Source organism: Saccostrea cucullata, unplaced genomic scaffold, assembly GCF_032062105.1.
Source record: "Saccostrea cucullata isolate Sc308-1 unplaced genomic scaffold, CSIRO_AGI_Scuc_v1 ctg187, whole genome shotgun sequence".
NCBI classification, from domain to species: Eukaryota; Metazoa; Mollusca; class Bivalvia; order Ostreida; family Ostreidae; genus Saccostrea; species Saccostrea cuccullata.
Window position 1 is genome coordinate 253,093 of NW_026926399.1, and position 22,069 is coordinate 275,161.

The 22,069-nt window shown below is 32.4% G+C and overlaps 2 protein-coding genes across 2 annotated transcripts; both read left to right on the forward strand.

The window, feature by feature from the left end:
- The first annotated feature begins 374 nt into the window (after positions 1–374).
- On the forward strand, positions 375–2,183 carry LOC134271572 (ras-related protein Rap-1b-like). The gene is made up of 2 exons (XM_062753775.1): positions 375–481; positions 1,417–2,183. Exon 2 carries the CDS (start codon positions 1,423–1,425, stop codon positions 2,107–2,109), a length of 687 nt encoding a protein of 228 aa, XP_062609759.1. The 5' UTR covers positions 375–481; positions 1,417–1,422; the 3' UTR covers positions 2,110–2,183.
- A 14,847-nt stretch (positions 2,184–17,030) lies between these two features.
- Positions 17,031–18,627, forward strand: LOC134271573 (ras-related protein Rap-2c-like). Its single transcript, XM_062753776.1, has 2 exons — positions 17,031–17,319; positions 17,875–18,627. The coding sequence occupies exon 2, from the start codon at positions 17,885–17,887 to the stop codon at positions 18,569–18,571; it is 687 nt and encodes a 228-aa protein (XP_062609760.1). The 5' UTR covers positions 17,031–17,319; positions 17,875–17,884; the 3' UTR covers positions 18,572–18,627.
- Positions 18,628–22,069: the final 3,442 nt, after the last annotated feature.

A 22,069-nucleotide genomic window follows, 5' to 3' on the forward strand; every position in this document is an offset into this window, starting at 1 on the left:
TTTGCATAGTGTCTGTATCTATTTTAATTCATGAATGGAATGCTTTTAGTTTTAAGATTCTATTAAATAATAGTAAATTTTGATATAATCTTTTTTTATGTTTTTCTTTTATGTAATTTACACTGTATTTTCATACATCAGATTTGTTCTGTCGAATAAAAATAAGGTACTCTATCATTTTGAAGAAGGCAAACCTTTGTCCATGAATACGTATCTTTGATTTATAGCAAAATCCATTTTTTTATTGTGAAAAACATTACTGTTTACAAAAAATTCTTATTTTCTCTAAAACATATTTGTTTCTGCTTTGTTTGTACTCTAACAAGTGCACCTGGAAAGAGTCATAGACCTTAACATTGGCCAATACGACCAATCAAAAGACAGATTCCTGATCGATGAATAGTGGTTTCTCTCTCCTGATTATAAAGGCTTAACAGACCTCGCCTCAGCAGTAATAGAGATTACGCAGTCCTCACCACGTGTAAGTAGTATTGGTTTATTCTTATGTTTAAAAATTATAGAATTATCTCATTGAAAGTATTAGTATAGGGGAAAGGGGGAACATCTTTGAAATCTCAGTAAAAAAGTATTGTTGTACGAGTTTTATTTTTGAAAGGACAAATAATTAAGTTGTCCCAGATAATTAAGTTATGTAACTGATTAAACTAAATTAATTCACGAGCAGGACAGGAAAATTTGATTTTTTACGAGTGCAAAACACAAGTGAAAAAAAAAAATAGGAAAAAAAATGTCTCACGAGTTAATTTAATTCCACAATCATCTTTAAAAAAAATATATTTAATTTTTTGTTTTTTTATTTTTTCATGCTTTTTATTTACCTTTGCCGCTTTCTTTTTTTCACGCATTGTCATGGGCAAACGTCATTGTAGAGCAGTTGGGAGTCATACGAACATTGTAAACATAGATTTTTAATAACAATCTGAAAAAAAATCTTTAACAATTTTATTCTGTGTAACAATGTTATATTTACGTTTAATGACACAACAGACCAGAGGGTTTTTTTTTAAAAAATATTTTCAAGAAGGGGTGGGAGTGGGAAAATTAAGAGGTTTTCCCTTTAATACCGTGACAAGAGGTACACACTGTTACAAAGTATCACTTTAATTAAAAAATAAATTACAGTATTTCACTGTGGAAAATGTAATAGAAGAAATGAAAATAACTCGTCAGTATTCTGTCTTTTGCTCGAAAAAGTCCCAAAATAAAGGCGAATGAATGAATATCTGTAATACAGAAGAAATCATGGGTTTATAGATGTGTCACCCTATTTTTGACAAAGATCATTCATTATATAATTATGAACTCACTGAATAAGTGATGCATAGTTACAAATTGAATATTAGAGGCAGAAAAAATGTACAACCGCAATAAATCATGTAAATATTGATTTTACAGGTGAACATGAATGCGAATCACAGAAAAATCCGATCACAAAGTCTGCCTAATTGGAATGGCGACCAGGACGACAAATTACATTATAGATTGACCATCATGGGCGCCGCCGGGGTAGGCAAGAGTTGCATAATTTCCCAGTTCCTGTACGACCGCTTCATCAGTGAGTACAAAGAAACCGTGGAGGAGTTTCACAGAGGAGAATACACCGTGGACGGCCGAGAACTAATTCTGGACATTTTAGACACCGCAGGTGCACATTCATTTCCGGCCATGCGCAGACTGGCTATCTCAACGAGTGACGCTTTTGTGCTAGTGTATTCCATAGACGATGAGTCCTCATTTCAAGGCGTGAAATATTTGCGAGACATTATATTATCTGAACGTAAGGGTGAGCATGTTCCGATAGTCGTCGTGGGAAATAAATCGGACATTTCAGATGACAAAAGAGCTATAATGAAAGAAACAGCGGAGTCTATTGTATGTTTTGACTGGGGTAATGGCTATGTTGAAGCCTCGGCAAAAGACAGTATAAATGTCGTCGGTATATTCAAAGAAATCCTGCGACAAGCCAACATTGAAATAAGCAAAACGCCTTTACCGAAAAGAAAAAGGTTTGCTTCGACCTCATCTGACGGATCTGACATTGGGAATTCCCCTACCCGTGAACGAAATAAAAGTTGTGTGATATCATGAGGAAGGGTGCCATTTCTTATTTTTGTACAATATGAATGCTTTTTACAAAATAAATCAAGAAAAACTTTTTAAAACCTTGTTTTCTCTTATTTGAAAAACTCTAACGATTTTTTCTCCTTTTCTTATTTTATCCGCATTCTGGTTCAAAGCGGATATTTTCCCAAAAGGGCAAGGACGGAGCCTTAAGAAATTAATAAATTGTTTTAAAAATCTTTTCTGCATTTTTTTTATTTGTCTTTTTGTTTTCTTTTCTGATTTATTTGAGTATGATTTTATTTGTATCTATTTTTATATTTAGAAAACCTTTTTGTAAAATGTCTCGAAGCAAATGTTAACATAAAAACACAAGAAGGATGGTTTATTGTATAAATCAAATATTTTTATTTAATTGATAAACAAGTGTTGAGTCAAATTGACATATGATTGTTCGAATGAAATTCTTATTGATAATGTTATGAATTTAAATTTAATCTGGGCCCACTAGTTTTAAAAGAAAATTAATCCGAATATTGTCGGGATATTTTTTTTTAGCTATTCTGTTGATTTAGATGACTTTGTCAGCAAATACAATTTATCATTGGGTCAAATGCTGACTGATGTTTTTCATTCTAATTGTTAGTCCATTATTTACACACTGATTAGACGACGGATTTTCCGTTATTTCCTGATCATGACAAGGAGCACAAGGCGAGTGTGACCGGTCGTCAGGGGATGCTCACTTTTCCATGACACCTGATCCCACCTCTGACGTTTTGGAGGTCCGTATTTGCTCTGCTCCTATTTTGTATTGTTTTAATTGACTTTTGAGCTTGAATACTGTTCGTTATCTCCATATATTTCATATAAAAATGTATAAGAAAACAATCTAAAATTGAAAAAAAAATGCTTTCTACCGATGTAAAGAGCATAATAAAAGCCCATCGAATATTCCATTACTTTGTTATGTAAACTGTATTTTAGGAGAACTTGGATTCAATTCTACGAATGGTATTTCAACTTATACTCATAGTTCTCTTTCTAAGGAAGAAATTCTTCAAATTCATATGTCAGTTTTGAATATTCTTAAGATCCCAAAGAACCAAAATGAATCTGAACTACATGCCAAATCAATATTAATGGATCCGGAAACTTTATAACAATCCTTACAAAGATACCAAACGGGTTCTAGTAAATGCTCAACCAAGCCTATTTCTTTTCTCCTCACTATGATTTTAACGGTTGTGAAGCAGAAACTTCAAGAGTACTGCGCAACAATATATTCAAGGAGTGGTGTAAATCAGATATGGATACCTTAAATTTCCAAGGAACTTTTAGAGAATTTGAAATCACAAGATCTTACCAAAATCAACAGCTTAAAAACTTACGACTTTTCAACTTTATACACAACCATTTCCCAAGATAATTTAAGGCCCAGGCTTTTTGATATCGTTGACAACTGCTTTATAAACAAAAATGGAACTTAACTTAGCTTGTCATTTTCAAATTTATTTTGTTAAAAAAAACAAAACATTCTGATTGTGCATACAAGTACTGATTGACATCTATATTTTGTTTTGAGGCCAGGTCTTCCAACAATCTATTAGAATTCCCATGGTTACCCAATTGCGCCGCGTTATTATTAGACCTATTTTGTATTCATATGGAGCAGAATTTGTCCAACATCGTAAACGTGAAAAGAAGGAAACACTTGCTGTGGCCTTCAAATCGACATTTGGATATATCGACGACGTACTGTCAATAAACTATGGTAATTTCCAATCTTATAATGTCGATACGATATTCCGGTGATCTTGAGATAAAAGATACTACAGAGTCTGACACATCTGTTTCATATTTGGATATTTTACTTGAAAAAGACGGTAATGGGAATCTAATAACCAAGCTCTATGATAAACATGATGACTTAACTTTAAAATCGTCAACTTCCCTTACTTATGCAGAAATATACCTTCATCACTTGCATACGGAGTTTATGTATCTTAGTTGAATCGATACACAAGAGCATGCTCTACCTATGAACAATTTATTAAATGAGGTAAATTATTGACAAACAAGTTGATGAAACAAATTTATCAGCAGTTTCGTTTAAAGTCATCATATCTCAAGTTCTATGGTCGATACAATGACCTTGTCAGCAAATACATATAATCATTGAGTCAAATGCTGACTGACGTTTTTCATACTAATTGTTAGTCCTTTATACACTGAATTGACGAAGGATTTTTCCGTAATTTCCCGATCATCACAAGGAGCACACGGCGGGTGAGACCGGTCGGCAGAGGATGTTTACTTCTAACTGGCACCTGATCTCACCTGATGTTTTAAATGTCTGTGTATGCTATAATCCTATTTTGTATTGTTTTATGGACTTTTGATCTTGAATACTGTTCGTTAACACCAAATGTGCCATATATAGAACAGCACTCAATATAAAAATTGAATGTTCTGAAGCGGAAAGCTGTTTTCCATATATTTTTATTATAGCGAAAGTTATCGCCCTTGTTATTTTTATTACTTATTGTATGCATTAAAAATAGATACTTAATTATTGTTGAATTCGGATTAAAGTTATCAATTATAATCATTGTATGTTACTTTAGTTTGGTTGATAAAGATTTGTTGATTGAAAGCTTGATTAGTGTTTTAATTAGTTTGTAAATAAAAAATCACTCAGTATTTCATATGGTATGTGGGATTTATAAGGTTTTTACTGCCGATCAATCAAAACAAGAATGTAGGGGAAAGTTTCTAGAAAACAGTGATTAGCACAAATAAATGTGCGGACTTCCCTTCTTACATTGTACTGGTTTAAGTAGTAAGTGTGGGTCATCCCTGCTCTTTACTTGACCGAGTGTGTGGTCATTCCTGCTCTGTAATTAGCATCACATAGCAGCAAGTGTGCGGACAACCCTGCTTGTTGCTGCGCAAGATCAGGTGTGTGGACATCTCTGCCTGCTTCTTGTGGTAGAACATTGGTTTGTGGACATCCCTGCCAGTGTCTCTAGTCTAGAACCGTGTCTTAGTGTCAAGTTTGCTGTCATCCCTGCTTGTCACTGAGCAAGGGCAAGTGTGCGGTCATCCCTGCCTGTCTCTTGTGGAAGTGTGCTGGTGTGTGGACTTCCATGCCAGTGTCACTTGTTTGCTACCAGTAGGAACCTTATATACGCAGTACCAAGTGATTAAGGCTGCGCAATGTACATATTGGCAGCATCTCAAGGCTATCCGTATCCGTTACGAGCCCGCGGGGGTTCACAGGCAGTGACCTCCCTTGCACATTACAGTTCGCAATTGATTTCTCCTTTATCTGCACGTATACAAGGTAGGTAAGATTTAAAAGATATTCATAAATGTGGAATATGCAAACAATAAAGACACCAGAATGCATGTTTAATAACTCTCAGACATTTCTACCAAAAGGAACGTATATATTGATAGTAGTAATACATCAAGACTATGTACATAGCAAATGGATTCTAAACTATTCATTTCCTTAATCATTGTCCTCATTTTTATTACATAGTGTGTATTTAAGTCTGGAAAAAAGAAGTAAAAATTCTTTGAAACAGTAATCGAAAGCAGAGTAAACATCATCCATCAGAGGTTGGATAAGGTGTCATGGAGGGGCAAGGTGCCCCTGTCGACCAGTCGCACCCGTTATTTACTCTTTCAATTGATCGCAAAAAAGGGGAAAATTCGTAGTGAATTCAGTTATAAAATGATGACCTAACAAATAGTTTGAAAAATGTCAGTGAGCATTCGACTTAATGATAAATGGAGTTTGCTGAATAGATCATGTTTTACGTTCGATAAATTTCTAAAACTAGGCAGGATACCAGCAAATGAGATAATGTAACGAGGGTACAAATGTATTTAGCACTTTTATAGTATAAACACTACCTTGTTTGGTTCAAATGTTTGAAGTTCAATTTTCTGGTGGGACGAATGTTGACCGGCATTTTATATACCAAAATTATTGTTATGTAATAATGTTATAAAATTATTTTCAGATTGATTTGTTTATTACCTTATCAAGACAAAAGACACTTTATGGGTGTGGCTTGACAGCCGATGTTGGTTCCTCCATTGTAACTTGTCTCTCCTCTAGTGTATTCATGGGTCCGTGTCAGCTCTGGTTATAATTTGCAATATTCAAATAAGATTTTGTTGTGGTCCTAATAACTTTTTATTATATTTTTATCTCATATTTGAGTTACTTTTTATTGGCTGTCTCTTCTGTTTTTTTTAATATCACATTATGACAAATAAAAAGCTGCTTTTGAAATCGGGTCTGTGATTTCATGAATGGATCTTTGTGACCAGTTTACCAGTTTATTAACATCTCTTTGGTTGTTATTTAACAACACAGAGATCAATACATATTATTATAACATATATACATACATGCGTGAGCATAACATATAACATATATACAAAGTGTGCTTATAATCAAGTATTTCCATATATGTTTACATTGATGTTAACCTGGAGGTTTGACTCTCTCGTTTAAAATTTTAATAAAAGAACAGAGTTTACTCAATAGTCCAACATTTTTTGAAGAAAACAATTCATTAAATTTGATAATATTTGGTCTTGTAAAATAATATTTCGGAATGTACAATTTTCTTTCATCTTTTAATTTTTCACAACATAAAATATAGTGGAATTCATCACCAAGATCATTTTTACATAAAAGACATATTCTATTAATTCTTTCAATACCTTCCCATCCTCCTGTTTCAATGGGTAATTTATGGTTTGCTGTTCTAAATCTAGCTAAAATTTGTTTCTTATAATTATTTAACCTGCTATCTACATAAAATTGACATCCAAAGTGAAAATTTGTAAATAGATTATATGTCACACCTTTTGAAGAATCATTACAGGTTGAATTCCAATTTTGTTGAAATTGATCTAGTAATTTTTGTTTCAAACTTTTAATAAGCCAAGTTCTATTAAATAATTGATTCTGGTTCCAAATGTTACTATATCCACAATTGTCTAAAATTGATTTCAAATTCTTTAACCATTTAGATTCATGTCCATTATCAAATTTTGCACGAAGTAATTTATACATTAAAAAACAATATTTTGATTGTTTTCCATATAAAATTTTTGACCAGTATGCAATAATTCTTGTTTTGATATGTATACTTAAAGGTACTCTACCTAATTCACCATAGATCATAAAATTTGGAGTACTTGGTTTTAAATGAAAAAGCATTTTACAAAATTTTAAATGTACTCTTTCTATCATTTCAACATTACCATAACCCCACACTTCACAACCATACAATAAAATTGGAATTACAATCTTGTCGAACAAATACAATTGGTCATAAAGAGAAAGATGTAATTGGTTACCCTTTTTTAAAATACCATACATAGCTTTCGTTGCTCTTTCAGTAGCATATTGTTTTGTCTTAATAAATGAGCCTGTTGTTGAGAATATAATTCCTAGATATTTGAAATGTTTAACAATTTCAATTTCTTTGTTATTGTAATAAAAAACTTTATGCGGTATACGTCTCTTTGAAAAAATCATTATTTTTGTTTTTTCTATATTAACTTCTAGTTTCCATTTTTCACAATACAATAAAAAACTGTGCAACTGATTCTGTAAATCTTCGGATGATTCCGATAGTAAAACTGTATCATCTGCATACAAAATAATCAGCATTTTTAACAAGACACCAAGTTCTTTTTCAATCTCATTTGATATTGTTGAGACACCAATATTGTTATGTGCAATTAAAAAAGATTCTACATCATTCAGAAATAAAGCAAATAAAAAGGGCGATAAGTTTTCCCCTTGTCGTACCCCTATTTTGCATGGAAAATATTCAGTAACCATATCATTAACAGCTATTCTGGATTTACTTTCAGAATACATTTTCACTATAACTTCAAAACATTTTCCGGTAATATTATTTTGAATGAGTTTTTGCCATAGTCCTATTCTCCATACATTGTCAAAAGCAGCCGTAAAATCTATAAATGCACAATATAGTTTCTTTTTCAATAAAAAGGATAATTCGATTAGCGATTGTAAAGTAAAAATGTTATCTATTGTAGAATAATTTGATCTGAAACCCCCTTGATTTTCATTTAGTATATCATATTGCTCAGCATAATTATTTAATCGTTTAGCTAAGATGGATGTGAATAATTTACCCATGCAACTTAATAAAGTTATAGGTCTATAGTTTTCAGGGTCATTGTCGTTCCCCTTATTTTTATAAATAGGCAATATATCACCAACAATCCAAGCTTCAGTTAAAATTGCTGAGTTAAAAACAATATTAAATAACATAACATATACCGGTAACATAATACTAGCAGAGGAGTGACAAAGTATTCTATCCCCCCAATCTTAAAATTTTTAAAATTTGGTTGTATTTATATATTTTTCGAAATATCCGGAATGTTTGAACGTGCTCAGTTCTTTGAGCTATAATCAATTGCTACCATCTAAGTCAGCCTTTCAATAAAGGTCATTTTGAAGGAAATCATATGACGATCATCTGAATCACATATGGTTAGCATTTGCGTTTTCTAATAAACGGGCAATTACATTTTAATTTTATTATCATCAATATCGATGAAATTCGAACCTTCTTCTATATTTGATTAATCACCCAGGACGTTTTTGAACCAACTCTGTAGAATCATTTACTATTTATGGGGCGAGTTTATATTTTTGTGGAATAAATCGTCCATTACTTATTCATTAGCAAATAACTTCGATTTATATTATCTAATACCCATAAAAAGCAATCGATTTCTCAGAAAAATAATTAAGTCTATAATAGACTTAAGACTAAGAAGCTAAAAACATAATTTGGCAAACTACTTTCTTCGTTCAAATTGTAGTAAGTAGTTTCATATGAAAAATAGACCCACAGTGATGAAATATGAAGATAACAGACACTAATCATTCTTAATATATCAGGAGCAGAGCAAACGCCGACTTCTAAAACATCAGAGGTGAGATCCGGTACCATTGTGGATTAAGCATCCCTAATGACATGTCACATCTGCCGTGTATTCTTTGTTATGTAGAATACAGTCAAATTATCTTTAATCAATCGTTCAATTGTTTATTTTTGTCTCAAAAGGAAAATGTTCAAAATATATATGTACATCGTCATTAATAGTTGTTAAAAAATTGTCCTGTATATGGAACAATATCTTTTGGACGAATCCTTTTCAATAGCTGTAATGATAAATATTTATATTGTTAGGTAAAACTAATTTATTAGATACTTATAAGGTATTCCGACCATCAGGTTCTGAAAATTGACTAATGGGAAATGCGCACAAAAATGTCTCTGAATTCTCAAAGTAACGTGATTTTAATTACCCATGATAATTCTTCAAAGTTCGAACTTTCAAGTTAATCAAATTATATAAGGAATATTCGTAAATTTCAAATAAAGGTTCAGGAAATTTAAATATAATTACCGAATATGCATTTTCCAATTCAGATTTGATAAAAAAAAACACACACACATTTTATTAATAAAAGTTATAAGTATCCAGGCTTTTGAAGTAAATGCATAATTTTTATACATAGTGTTAAATAACATTAATATCTATGGTTAGATTCACATACTTCAATTTTTTTAAATATGAAATTTTAAAATACTTTTATGGGGTAAACATTTCGACTCTTTATAAGACCTTTCTGAGAATTTCAAAGAACCTTGAAGCACAGTGAGAGATATAAAAGGAAAATTGTTGCATGAAAAGTTTTAATTTGCACGTTCCTTTGGGACTTTTTAAATTAAATTATAAATTAAAGAGTTACCTTTCCTAGGTTAGGATCGGAGTACCTTAAATGATAAACAAGTTTTAACAGAAGAATAATTTTTAACGAAAATTTAAAAACATGTTAGAAAAATTGAACCATTAAATAGTTTACACCCAAACATAACTTTATACTGACCTTTTTTGCATTATTATATCTTCTTTATTGTTTTCAGTATCAAAAATGAATTATTCGCAAACTCAAACTGATTTGCGATATTGCTTATGTATTAAAAGCAATACTATCGCGAAAAAATTCAATACTTTTGGACGGAAGCCCTAATAAAACATTATAGCACGACGGAATTTGAAACGAAATTTTTGCCGAAATATGGTTCTTATAGAGCAGAGTTTGGTGAAAACTTTCAATAAGTATCGATGTATATCAACCATGTTAGTTTTTACCTGCCCAGGTAATGCCTTTCGGTTTCTTATGACTGCTGTATCTGAAAAATAATCGGTTTTGTGTTAAGGAAGGAATCCGTTTAGAGGCTTGGTTTTGTTGATGTTCTTTTTTCCGGTTTAAGTAAGGACAAGTAGAAAATAAGACCATGCTTACCAATAAGGTCTCGTATGATGGTCTTCCTGACAAGTAAATAATCCTTGCAAAGTCCTAATGGAGACATGAATTAGACATAAAAGTCAAGAACTAAAGATTTTATGATAGATTGGTTGCAGGGTAAAAAAATGTTCGACTTATGAATAAAGCAAAGCTATCGAAAAGATAATTAATTATAAACAATGCAGCCGTGAGCTGTTGTGCATAATTATACTTCCTGTCAGTTTGCTCCAATTTTTTAATTGCGTATGAATTACAAAAGATAATTTAAATTAAAATAGTATAAGCTACGTTAAGGTAGGATTCTTCTCACACAAAACTGTATTTCTTGTATTTAAAAATTAATGAAATTTACACAGAATCAAGAAGACAATATTTCTAAGTGATGGCATCAGTTAGATTAGTTTTGACCGTTTTATATTAGAGTAATGGTCAGGTCCAGATCATTACCTTTTCCCTAGTCTATAGAATAAAAATAACTGCATCCAATCATGAGATAGGGCCTTCTATTTCAAAAGATTAAATGTTTTTCTTTTTGCATAAAAAGATATTTCTATATAAGGTCTACAAGATGATTATACCAAATTGACACAAATAGTTGTTTTAACTAATCCGAATTTCCTCTATTTTTCTTAATTTTTTAGGATATTTAAGTTATTTTTATATGTGCCCTATATTTAATTTTTTTCTTATTTTCACATATGGTAAAGAAGTCTTATAGAGATACAAAAGGATACAAAAACAAAAAGTTTTGACCGTTTAGTAAGAAAGTAAAAACACTTTCTATGGGTTTTTGGCTCAAATCTTTACTGAGATTGGAAGCTATTAAAATCTAACATAATTGTAGTTTGTTTGGAAATTCATATTTATTTTATATATTTTAAAACTTAAGTTTCTTATTATTAATTTAGCTAACATTTGAAAAATTCTTCTAAGTCTTAAATTGTGTAAAGATTATAACTAAATTCCTTGTTCCATAATGCTTTTGAGAGGTAGAAAAGAAGATATTTTCATACGCCAACATTCCGCCAAATATATGGTCACTGCTAGATTTCAAACACAGTTTACCATATCTATTTAAAGTTGTGCAATTGTGATGAGGAAAGAAAAATATGGTCTTTCAAATCTCTTTCACCTAAATATATAAGACATATAAGGAAAGATACATTGAATATTTCATTAAGTCAGAAACCAGAGAAAAATACTACATTAATTAAAAGCTACGCACTGTAAAGAAACAGCGTTTGTGCATTTTAGTCATTTGTTGATACGTTGCTGCTTGTGACTGCTGTTTTTATAGAAATTTTAGGCATTAATATGCAAATACAGATACAACATTTCAAAGTAATATGGCTCTAAATATCGAAACTAATTCGCATATTTTTTTTCCTTCTCTTGGTTCTTCTAATGTTACCATTTTATGAAATATCCCTAATGCTGAAACCAAAGCATACTTTTACACATATAGAAATGTATAATGCTGAAAAGAGGATTCCAACAGTCTAATGCTGTATGAATATTGCTTGTAGTGGGGGGATAATATTTAAAAATCCCACCTAAAGAAAACCATCGTCAACCAAAAATTTTCGAATGTCATGGAAAAACATGGTGTTTCGCAGTTGCTGATCTTGCGAAAGCACAGTCAAGCAGTAAAGAATTTATAACATTGCCAAAAAATGATAAATCTAGAATAATTGTTAGAAAAAATAATTTCAAGTGAAGAAAAAGTTTTTTAATGAGTGGAAATAGGGATACTCTGTAAGAAATGTGAAGGGAGATTATTTTTGAGAAACTTTTGACACTATATTTTACGTTACGTTACGTTACGTTGTTACAAGTGTGTTTCGAGTTTACTTATTTTTGTTGATTAACCAATTGACTTAAAAGATTTCTATCAAATCATATTAGATGAGATTTCAAGCAAGAATGGGACTTTTACATATGCATGATTATGAGTAAATTGTAAATTTCTTCAAAATTACAAAACGAAAAATGAAATGATCTGCGAACTTTCCGAACCGAACAACATTCGTATTAACATGAAAGTATAACATCTTAATTAACCCGTGGAAAGAAACTGACATTGTTACAGTGTGAAAATATTGACCACAACACACACAGTAACATTGCATGGGTCTCACGTTTTTATTCATGCTTTTATCCGAGAAATCTATTGCAAGTAGATTGTTAATACGATACCAGTACTAATTATTGCTAGTATTCTGTTTAGTATTTCTGCGCCATATAGATTTAACCCTGAGCACGGGAGACTTTTTTGCGAGAAAGCAGAAAGAAACAATGCATGGAATCGGCAAGAAATGACCTAAAATAACAGATAATATAGCAACTACATTAAAAGTAGAAATTGCAAAAAGAACTCGAAACAACAAGTTTTAAAAGAATATATAAAAAACCAAAAGAATATTAAAAGCAAGCATTCTGAGAACATTACACTAGCAATTCTAATCCACTATCGGCAAATGTGATCTGGCCACCATAAAAAAATTAAAAATGCATAAATACAATAAAACAAATCATTTAAGAGGAAAAATGCAAACCTGATCTATAACTTATCAAGATAACCTCACAAAAACGATATCTGCAAGCGATTTGGGAACTATCCCCCCAAAGGTCGTAATTCCATTAAAAATCAAAACAGCCGAAATAAATGTAAACATAACATTACTCTTCAGGATAACTAACATACCAAATCTCAGCCAAATGTCTGCCAGCGCTTCTGGAAAAAAAATGCTGAAAACCAAGTGGGATACACAAGATACAGACAGAGGGGCAAACAAGCACAGTCTCCTCCGGGTTCATCGATAGGGAACTTATAAACTACACAAAAGGAATGACTGTTCATTCAGCAAGAATTTCAAAAAGATTAGTTTTTCGAGATCTCTACGAGAATCTGAGTGATTTGACTTGAGGACTTGTTCTTAACCTCGTTCAGTTTTAAAAAGGTCTGGCAAGAGAAGGATACGTCTCAAAACTACACAAGACGTAATGAACCGAAAAAGCCACAATCTTCGCTGTCAACAGCATGAAATAATAGACAATGGAAGCAGAGCAAGCACGTTCCTAAAAAATCAAACGTGGAATAAGGTGCCATGGAGGAGTGAGCTTCACCTGGCGACTGGATACATTCGCAGTATGCCCCTTATCATGATTAAGAAAAAACACATAAAAATCTGCAAACAGTTCAGCGAGTAAATAATGGCCAAACAATTAGAAACAGCCATCATTGTATCATCTGTAACACTATACTAAAAATGATGACTTCAAACGAGACTGTTAAAATCTTCTTTTTTTTGTCCTTTTTTTTATTAAAGAGAGTTGGATTAACAAAAGCAGAATTAATTTCCAGTTTCTCTAATATACCATTCAAATTATGAGCAAACAAAGCTGACGTCGTAACCTGCTGACCAGTCACCAGTATACTAGTATACTGATCGTGTAATCTACCTACTTCTTATTTCACTTCTGCATTGTCGAAAACAGAAGGATGAATGATTTTAAGATTGACTTATCGCTTTGTCCAAAATTTCAACATCCATCTGACACATTCAATCCATTCTAACAAAATGTCGATGTATGTTTGTAAGAAATACAAGAGTAGACTTCAAATTGAAATATGCTATGTTATTTGACAGAACATTATGAAACAGAACACATGGGATCGGAAAAAGAATCTTCAGGCGACATATTTCTGATAGAAAATTTACATTCCTTCATATTTTTTTGCATGAACTGTTGGTTATAAACCCAAACCGATTGCACCTTTGGCATATGTTGACTAAAGCTGGAAGCTATCAGAGTGTTTAAGGATGTAAAAGGCGGAGATAACGAACAGAACAGTTAAGAAACAATTTAGCACATCGGCGAACTGCACTGTGCAACCTGGATAGGGTGTTTATGCCGAAGACGCTTATAAGTTATCAAATGTTGCTTTGACTTTTAAAATTTACCCATTTATGATCTGTATGTAAATATTATAGCACACACTTGAAACTGCAGCAACTAAAAAAGCAAGTTTCAACTAATACATGTATGCGATAAAAATTCAAACCCCATATTTTTGACATTATTATTTAATAAGCTTCATTTACGTCATATTGCACTCTGCACCTTTCACTTTCGTTAATTATTGCCTTTGTTTTATTTTTTTCTATATAAATATAATAAACTAATAGAACAGATTTGGCAGTACACATTTGGATTATTATTGAGAAGAATTTAATATTTGACTGCGGAATTTATTAACATCTTCAATATAATTATGTTGTTTTTGTTATGATCGTTAGGATCCTCATGTGTTTTCCATGACCTATATCAGATCTCAGTTGATTCGATACACAAGAGTGTGCTCTACCTAACTGGTACAACTTCTAAAACGAGGTAAATTATTGACAAATAAGTTTATGAAACAAGAATATCAGAAGTCTCGTTTAACGTCATTATTTCGATAGTTCTATGGTCGATACAATGACCTTGTCTGAGTTGTCAGCAAATACAATTTATTATTGAGTCAAATGATGAGTGACGTTTTTGATATTAAATGTTAATCCATCATTTACACACTAAATTGTCGACGAATTTTTCAGTTATTTCTCGATCATGACAAGAACCACAAGGCGGGTGTGCGTGCCCGGTCGGCAAGGGATGCTTATTCTTCAGTAGTGCCTGGTCCCATATTTGATGTTCTGGAGGTCCGTGTTTGCTCTGCTGATATTTTGTATTGTTTAATGAACGTTTGAGCTTGAATATTATCCGTTATCTCCATGAAGGATATGGAGATATAGAACAGTATTCAATATCAAAGTCCATAAAGCAATACAAAATAGGAACAGAACAAACACGGACCTCCAAAAACATCAGAGGTGGGATCAGGTGCCATGGAGGAATGAACATCCCTTGCCAACCGGTCACATCCGCCGTGTGCTGGTGTCATGATCGGGATATAACGGAAAAATTCGTCGTCAATTCAGTGTATAAATAATGGACTAACAATTAGTATGAAAAACATCAGTCAGCATTTAATGCAATGATAAATTGTATTTGCCGACAAGGTCATTGTATCGACCATAAAACTTACGAAATGATGAATTTAAACGAGCCTGCTGATTTTCATGCTTCATCAACTTGTTTGTCAATAATTTACCTCGTTTTAGAAATTGTTCATGCGTAGAGCATGCTCTTGTTATCGAATCAATTGAGATATATAAATTTCGTATGCAGTTGATGAAGGTATATTGCTGTATAAGTAAGGGAAGTTGACGATAGAAAAGTTAAAGTCATTACTTTATCATAGAGCTTGGTTGTAAGATTACCATTAATGTCTTTTTCAAGTAAAATATCCAAGTATGAAACAGATGTGTCAGATTCTGTGGTATCTTTTATCTCAAGGTCATCAGGATATCGACATAGGAATGGAAACTACCATTGTTAATTGACAATACGTCGTAGATATATCTAAATGTCGAGTTGAAGGCCACAGCAAGTGTTTTATTCTTTTCACGCTTAAGATTTTGCACAAATTCTGCTTCATATGAATACAAAAATAGGTCTGCTAATAACGGAGCGCAATTGGTACCCATGGGATTTTCCAATAAATTGTTGGAAGACCTGGTCTCCAAAAACCACATAGATATTGCCAATCAAAATTCAAACATCTTTTTGATGTCAACTTCAGAGTACTTGTGTTTGCAATCAGAATATGTTTTAACAAAATAATTTTGCAAATGACCAATAACAATGTTAGTAAATTTACGAGTCCTATTTTTATTGAAAAAGCAGTTGTCAATGATATATAAAAAAAAGCCTGGACTTTAATTTATCATGGGTAGTGGTTGTGTTTAAAGTTGAAAAGTAGTAAGTTTTTAAGCTGTTGATTTTGGTAAAATCTTGTGATTTTAAATTGTCCGAAAGTTCTTTAAAATTTTTGAGTATCCACATCTGATTCACACCACTTCTTGAATATACCGGTATTGTTGCATAGTACTCTTGAAGCTTTTCCTTCACTACTGTTAATATATTTCATGGAAAATTACTTAATGATTAATAGATGTTTGTTTCAAAAAATAGTTCTTAACATTAAACAACAGAGATACAAAACTTGGATCGGAAATATATGTCAAATGCATTTTACATACCACATGTAAAAGTGTAAATTATGCCTTTTGTGAGTAAATTCTTTTATAATTCTGAAAAAAACTGCAATTTCAGTGTTCAATATATTGTTTATTGGGGTAATAGACTGAAGTTTATGGCTAAACATTTTCCTAATCTAGAAAATTGTCTCTTGATTTGGATAAGTATTAAATTTCATGCCTGATTTCATTTCAATAGCTTGCCCCCAAGTCAACTTTTTTTCACAGTTTTTTTTTATTGTGTTTATTTCTAGATCCTTAATTATTCTCAAGGTCCATGGCAACACGTGTCCTTTTTATATCCTATGAGGTGTATGGGCTCAATATGTTTCACGTATTTTTATCTGACTGATTCTCACCTTCTCATTTTCCAAACCTTGACATTTTCATCCTTATTAGCTAGAGGAAATGATTGGAATGCCTTTTGACTTGAAGAAAATTAATGCAGTGTCTTAAACAGTAATCTCAAGATTCCATGGTTTGTTGAGAAGAAGGAAGTAGACTTGATTGAGGATCAGAAATTCATCATACCTTTACAGGGGTCATATTTCATACAACTTCATAATCTAGTAGTGTCTGCGGCCAGGCAGAATAAACAGAGACCAATCGAGTCCGCCCAATCAATACTTCTATAAATAGGAGACGGATTGGAGCCTCTTTACTTTATCCTTTGACAGTCTGCTTCTCTCAACACATGTAAGTATCACTCGTTTTTGTTGTTCACGCTTTTTCACATTTTTCTTTCTTACTTTATGTCGTCTTGAGAAAATATTTTTTGTAGAAAACCTTTTTAAATTTATTAGAACATTGTAAAATTACTGTAATTTGCTTTTTTAAGCTTTCTTCCTATTTCAGAAAATATATATATACTAGTATTCACTTATCATTTTAACCTCTTTTTAAAGTAAAAGTACATATTTTGTTTTGATGCAATGCAAAGTTTGGAGTTTTGAAATATAATTTTTAAGTTATTTTTTTATGTCCTGCAACTTTTGCGTCAGCTAAAATTTAAAAAATATAAATGGAGCTTTTTATTTACAAAGAAGAAATTAAACAACTGCTGAATTCTATTTAATGACATGCTCATATAAACAACAAATCTAGCACAAAGTACAAGGACAAAGAATACTGCTAAACTTATATTTAAAAAAGGTCAAAGAAAAAGCAAGAACTACTTTTAGTGTCGAATAAAACCATACCATATTGAATGTCCTACATATCTAATGTGCAAATTCATATTTATTGCTTCAGGTAAATTGAAATGTGTGCTTTTCACAAGAAAGGTCGATCACAAAGTCTGCCTAATTGGAATGGCGACCAGGATGACAAATTACATTATAGATTGACCATCATGGGCGCCGCCGGGGTAGGCAAGAGTTGCATAATTTCCCAGTTCCTTTACGATCACTTTATCAATGAGTATAAAGAAACTGTTGAGGAGTTTCACCGCCGAGAATACACCATAAACGGCAGAGACTTAGTTCTTGACATTCTAGACACGGCGGGTGCACATTCATTTCCGGCCATGCGCAGACTGGCTATTTCAACGAGTGACGCTTTTGTTCTGGTATACTCCTTAGACGATGAATCTTCGTTTCAAGGCGTGAAATATTTGCGAGACATAATCTTAAGTGAACGAAAAGGTGAACATGTGCCGATAGTCGTCGTTGGAAATAAATCGGACATTTCGGATGAGAAGAGAGCTATAATGCGTCAAACGGCTGAATCCATCGTGTGTTTTGACTGGGGTAACGGGTACATTGAAGCTTCAGCTAAAGACAACATCAATGTCGTCGGAATATTCAAGGAAATTTTGAGACAGGCGCATGTTGAGCTAAGTAATACACCACTACCTAAGAGAAAGCGCTTTGGCTCAACGTCCTCAGAGGGTTCTGACATTTCTTACAGTTCGGAGACGAGGAAAAGAAACAGTTGTGTTATTACATAGCTAGCCTTTCCCCACTACCATTCCTTTTGTAAAATGTTTATAAATAAAATATAAAAAAGAAATTGCATTTGAGAATGTTTGATTTTAATGTCCAATCAGTATTTTCTTGTACAAAGAGAGCGTCTTGAATATGAAATATATTTTCCAAGAACACAAATAGCACTTATTTGCAGTTAACTGATTTTAACCATAGCCCAGCTCCCCAAAAGCACTAGGCAGATGTCTGTGTAGCCTTGCTCTTTAGGAAACTTTAACTCCTTTTCATTCTGGTAATTGTAAAATAAGTAAAAGCATTTTGACAATGTTAATGTGCTTACTATCTGTATCTCAATGAAAAGGTGTAAAAATGTAACAATTATAGATGAGAGAAGACTTCAAATATATAAATTCAAAATAATTTTATATATGGCATATTGAAGAAGTACTGCTATAATTCTAGTACTAGAATTAAATGACATTGACACTTTTGGAAATGCTCTAAAACATTTCATAGTCAAGGAACTTAATTTTCGCCTGATTGTGCAAGGACATCTGAATTCAAAAATGTCATTCTTGCTTATGATTATTGTTTTAAAGATTATGTAACAGAAAAAAAAAATTCTGCCATGATTTAGAAAAATAAGATACAATATAAATGTCTTGCGACAATTTCGCTTTTTTTAAATTCTTGGTTAATACCTGTCTTTTATTCAGGCAGCGTATATTATACACCCTTTTGCTAGAACCTACCTCTATCATTATGTTCCCGTTTTATGTCCTGGTTAACTAGTGAACATGATATTTTCTTTGTCTTATATCGAGAAAACACTAGATCATGGGTTATACCTATAAATACATTGCTTTCAAGAGTCTGCGTCTCTTTTGCTCTTGTCGGTTATATGCATCACTTGCACTCAAATGGTCGTAAATAAAAGGCTTTCTCGTGCGTCCACGAAACAAACAGATATTTCTGCTCGCCGAGGGAGCAATATGCCTCTGAATTTATTTCTATAGAGAATTCATAAAGAAAAGAAATTCCAATATATTAGATTTGTCTCTACTTCGAGTTCATTTTTATCTGGCCTATGTGTCTGCAAAATACTCGGTCAAGAAACAGATTCCCGGACAACAAGCGGTCATTCCTTTCTAGGGCAGAAAATCGATACCATTCTCAGTACCCGAGTTTTTTTTCCCTTCAGAATACTATATCATCGGTGTTAGACAGAGATAAGCTAGAGACTCCGTTTATATAACAAAACTCCGTATAAATAAAAAAAACCCACCCCTTTTCTACAAACATGGCGATAGAATAACAATAGTAAAAACCAGTAAAGTGAGTACAGAGTATGTATGTGTTCTTTTAAATGCCTCATTGAAATCTGTCTATACAATTGTACTTCATTTTTAAAACGAGAATTCTTCAGTGGAAGTAAAACTCTATAATGATAATCTAAAGCAACTCGACCCATCTCATTTGAAAAAAAAATTGAGCAAGCCTATCCTGCATGAATACAGTTGTACTATACAGAGTTTGGTAGTGGTTATCGACCCTCTGGGTCAGCTAACTCTTACACCGACATTTTTTTTTATAATTTATGTCAGTGATTTATGAAATACTATAGGATGGAATATCAAGATAACAAACAGCTTTCATGCTCTAAAGTCCACTGAAATAATATATATCAGTAGAGGAAACACGAACCTGTAAAATCATCAGAGATTGATGTAGGTGCCATGGAAGAGCAAGCATCCCCCGTCGGCCGGTCACGCCTGTCTGTACTCCATTCCACAATTGGGCAATACTGCAGACAATCAAGCGCAATGGCCCGACGATGTACATAAAAAAAGTCAGCCAAACACTCGACCTAACGAGAGATTGTATTTGCTGACAAGGTCAGTATATTGAACCTCGCAAAATGTTGACTTTAAAAGACGTGACTTTTGATATCGTTGTCTTACCAATCCGTTTGTCAGTAGTCAGTCTAGCTTCAGAAGTTGTATGTAAGTATTTTTAAAAAGCATATTTTGCATATCGAATCAATCGGAAGATATAAACTTTAGATAAGGTGAAAAATGGTTTATTGCCATTTATTTTATTAAATATTATAGCTAGAATTTTATTTTATCATCTTTCTTCATACTTCGTAGTTTTATGTGGATCTGTTGAATTGCTATATAGAAGAATCAAAACAGGTAGTTCACAAAGAATATTTGGCTTTTTGTAGTTTCATTTGAATGGATTTCATTAGTTTTTATGTTTTTTATCGTGTTTTGATAAGCACATAGCTGAATGAATTTATTAGATTTCAAAAAGCATTCATTCTTCGTCATTACCCTCTGAAATGTTTGTTTGCCATCAAAGCAAAGAGAGATTAAATTTATAAAAACTTAGACTTTTGTACACAAATCTGAAACCTGTTTTCTTATAACGCCGCCTGTATAAGAAAGCTGGATTTCTTGCACCAGGGCTATTTTAACCGCAACTACAATAAACACAAGAAAACATTGATGTAACCATCAATTGTCGCCCGGGAAATATAAAGTAAACAATGAAAATGAGCCTTGTTCATAAAACCGCTTCGATATGTGTGAAAAGGTATGCGTATTATTGATGGAGACGATAGTCGCGAATATTTTGAAAACTTGTAGTCGGATCAAAATCAATCAAAAACGATACAATTTTAAACTTGATCAATTCCTAAAGTAAAGTTTGGCTGCATAAAATATAAATTGAAGTTAGACACACGCATCACCTATATTTAAAAATGTATTAATTTTCAATTTTAGGATATAAACCATGAACTGCGCAGAGTACGTTTTTATCCGAGAAGTAAAATTTGATGTTCTAAAAAAGAGGGGACCTGTCGTTTTTCGATAGTAAATGATAATCAACTTTATATATTAAATGTGAAAAACATATACATTTTTACAGATTCACTTCATGGAGGTAAATATATTATGTATCTCGTAGTTTATAAACGGAAAGAACATCCTGATTAACAATCTTTTCAATGTATAGAAAACCTTTAATTCTAAATAACTACTCCCACCCCAATCCCCATACACCAACACTTAAACTTATATGTATGGAGCAGCCCGGTCCTCCGGGCTGCAATAACCATGGTCTACGGAAATTTCTAAATTACAAGCGGATATTTCATGGATACACATCTGCATGTTTTATTTTCTTTCCATGAGTTAGGCCTTTTCATGCCAAAATCGAGAATGAGCAAATATTAAGATAACTAGGTATGAACTTACAAACTGCCGCTGTAAGTCAGACGATGTTCGATTTGACGAAAAAGGCCAACGCTTGCAGGTTCCTTAATTGGACTAAAGACAATAAACACAAATTGTATTACAGCCTAATAATCCAGACCTCAGATGTTTGCAGACTAAATCATTGTGTCCACTTAACAATACAACGATTTGTCGCTTTCGGAGGACAAAAAATCATTAACAAAGTACGGTAGAACAAAATCTGAAAAACAGTGTGGCAAGGATAGACCCCATGTCCTT

Excerpts from the sequence above, each read along its gene's own strand:
- LOC134271572 (XM_062753775.1), top strand. The coding sequence starts at position 1,423 with ATGAATGCGAATCACAGAAAAATCCGATCACAAAGTCTGCCTAATTGG.
- LOC134271573 (XM_062753776.1), top strand. The coding sequence starts at position 17,885 with ATGTGTGCTTTTCACAAGAAAGGTCGATCACAAAGTCTGCCTAATTGG.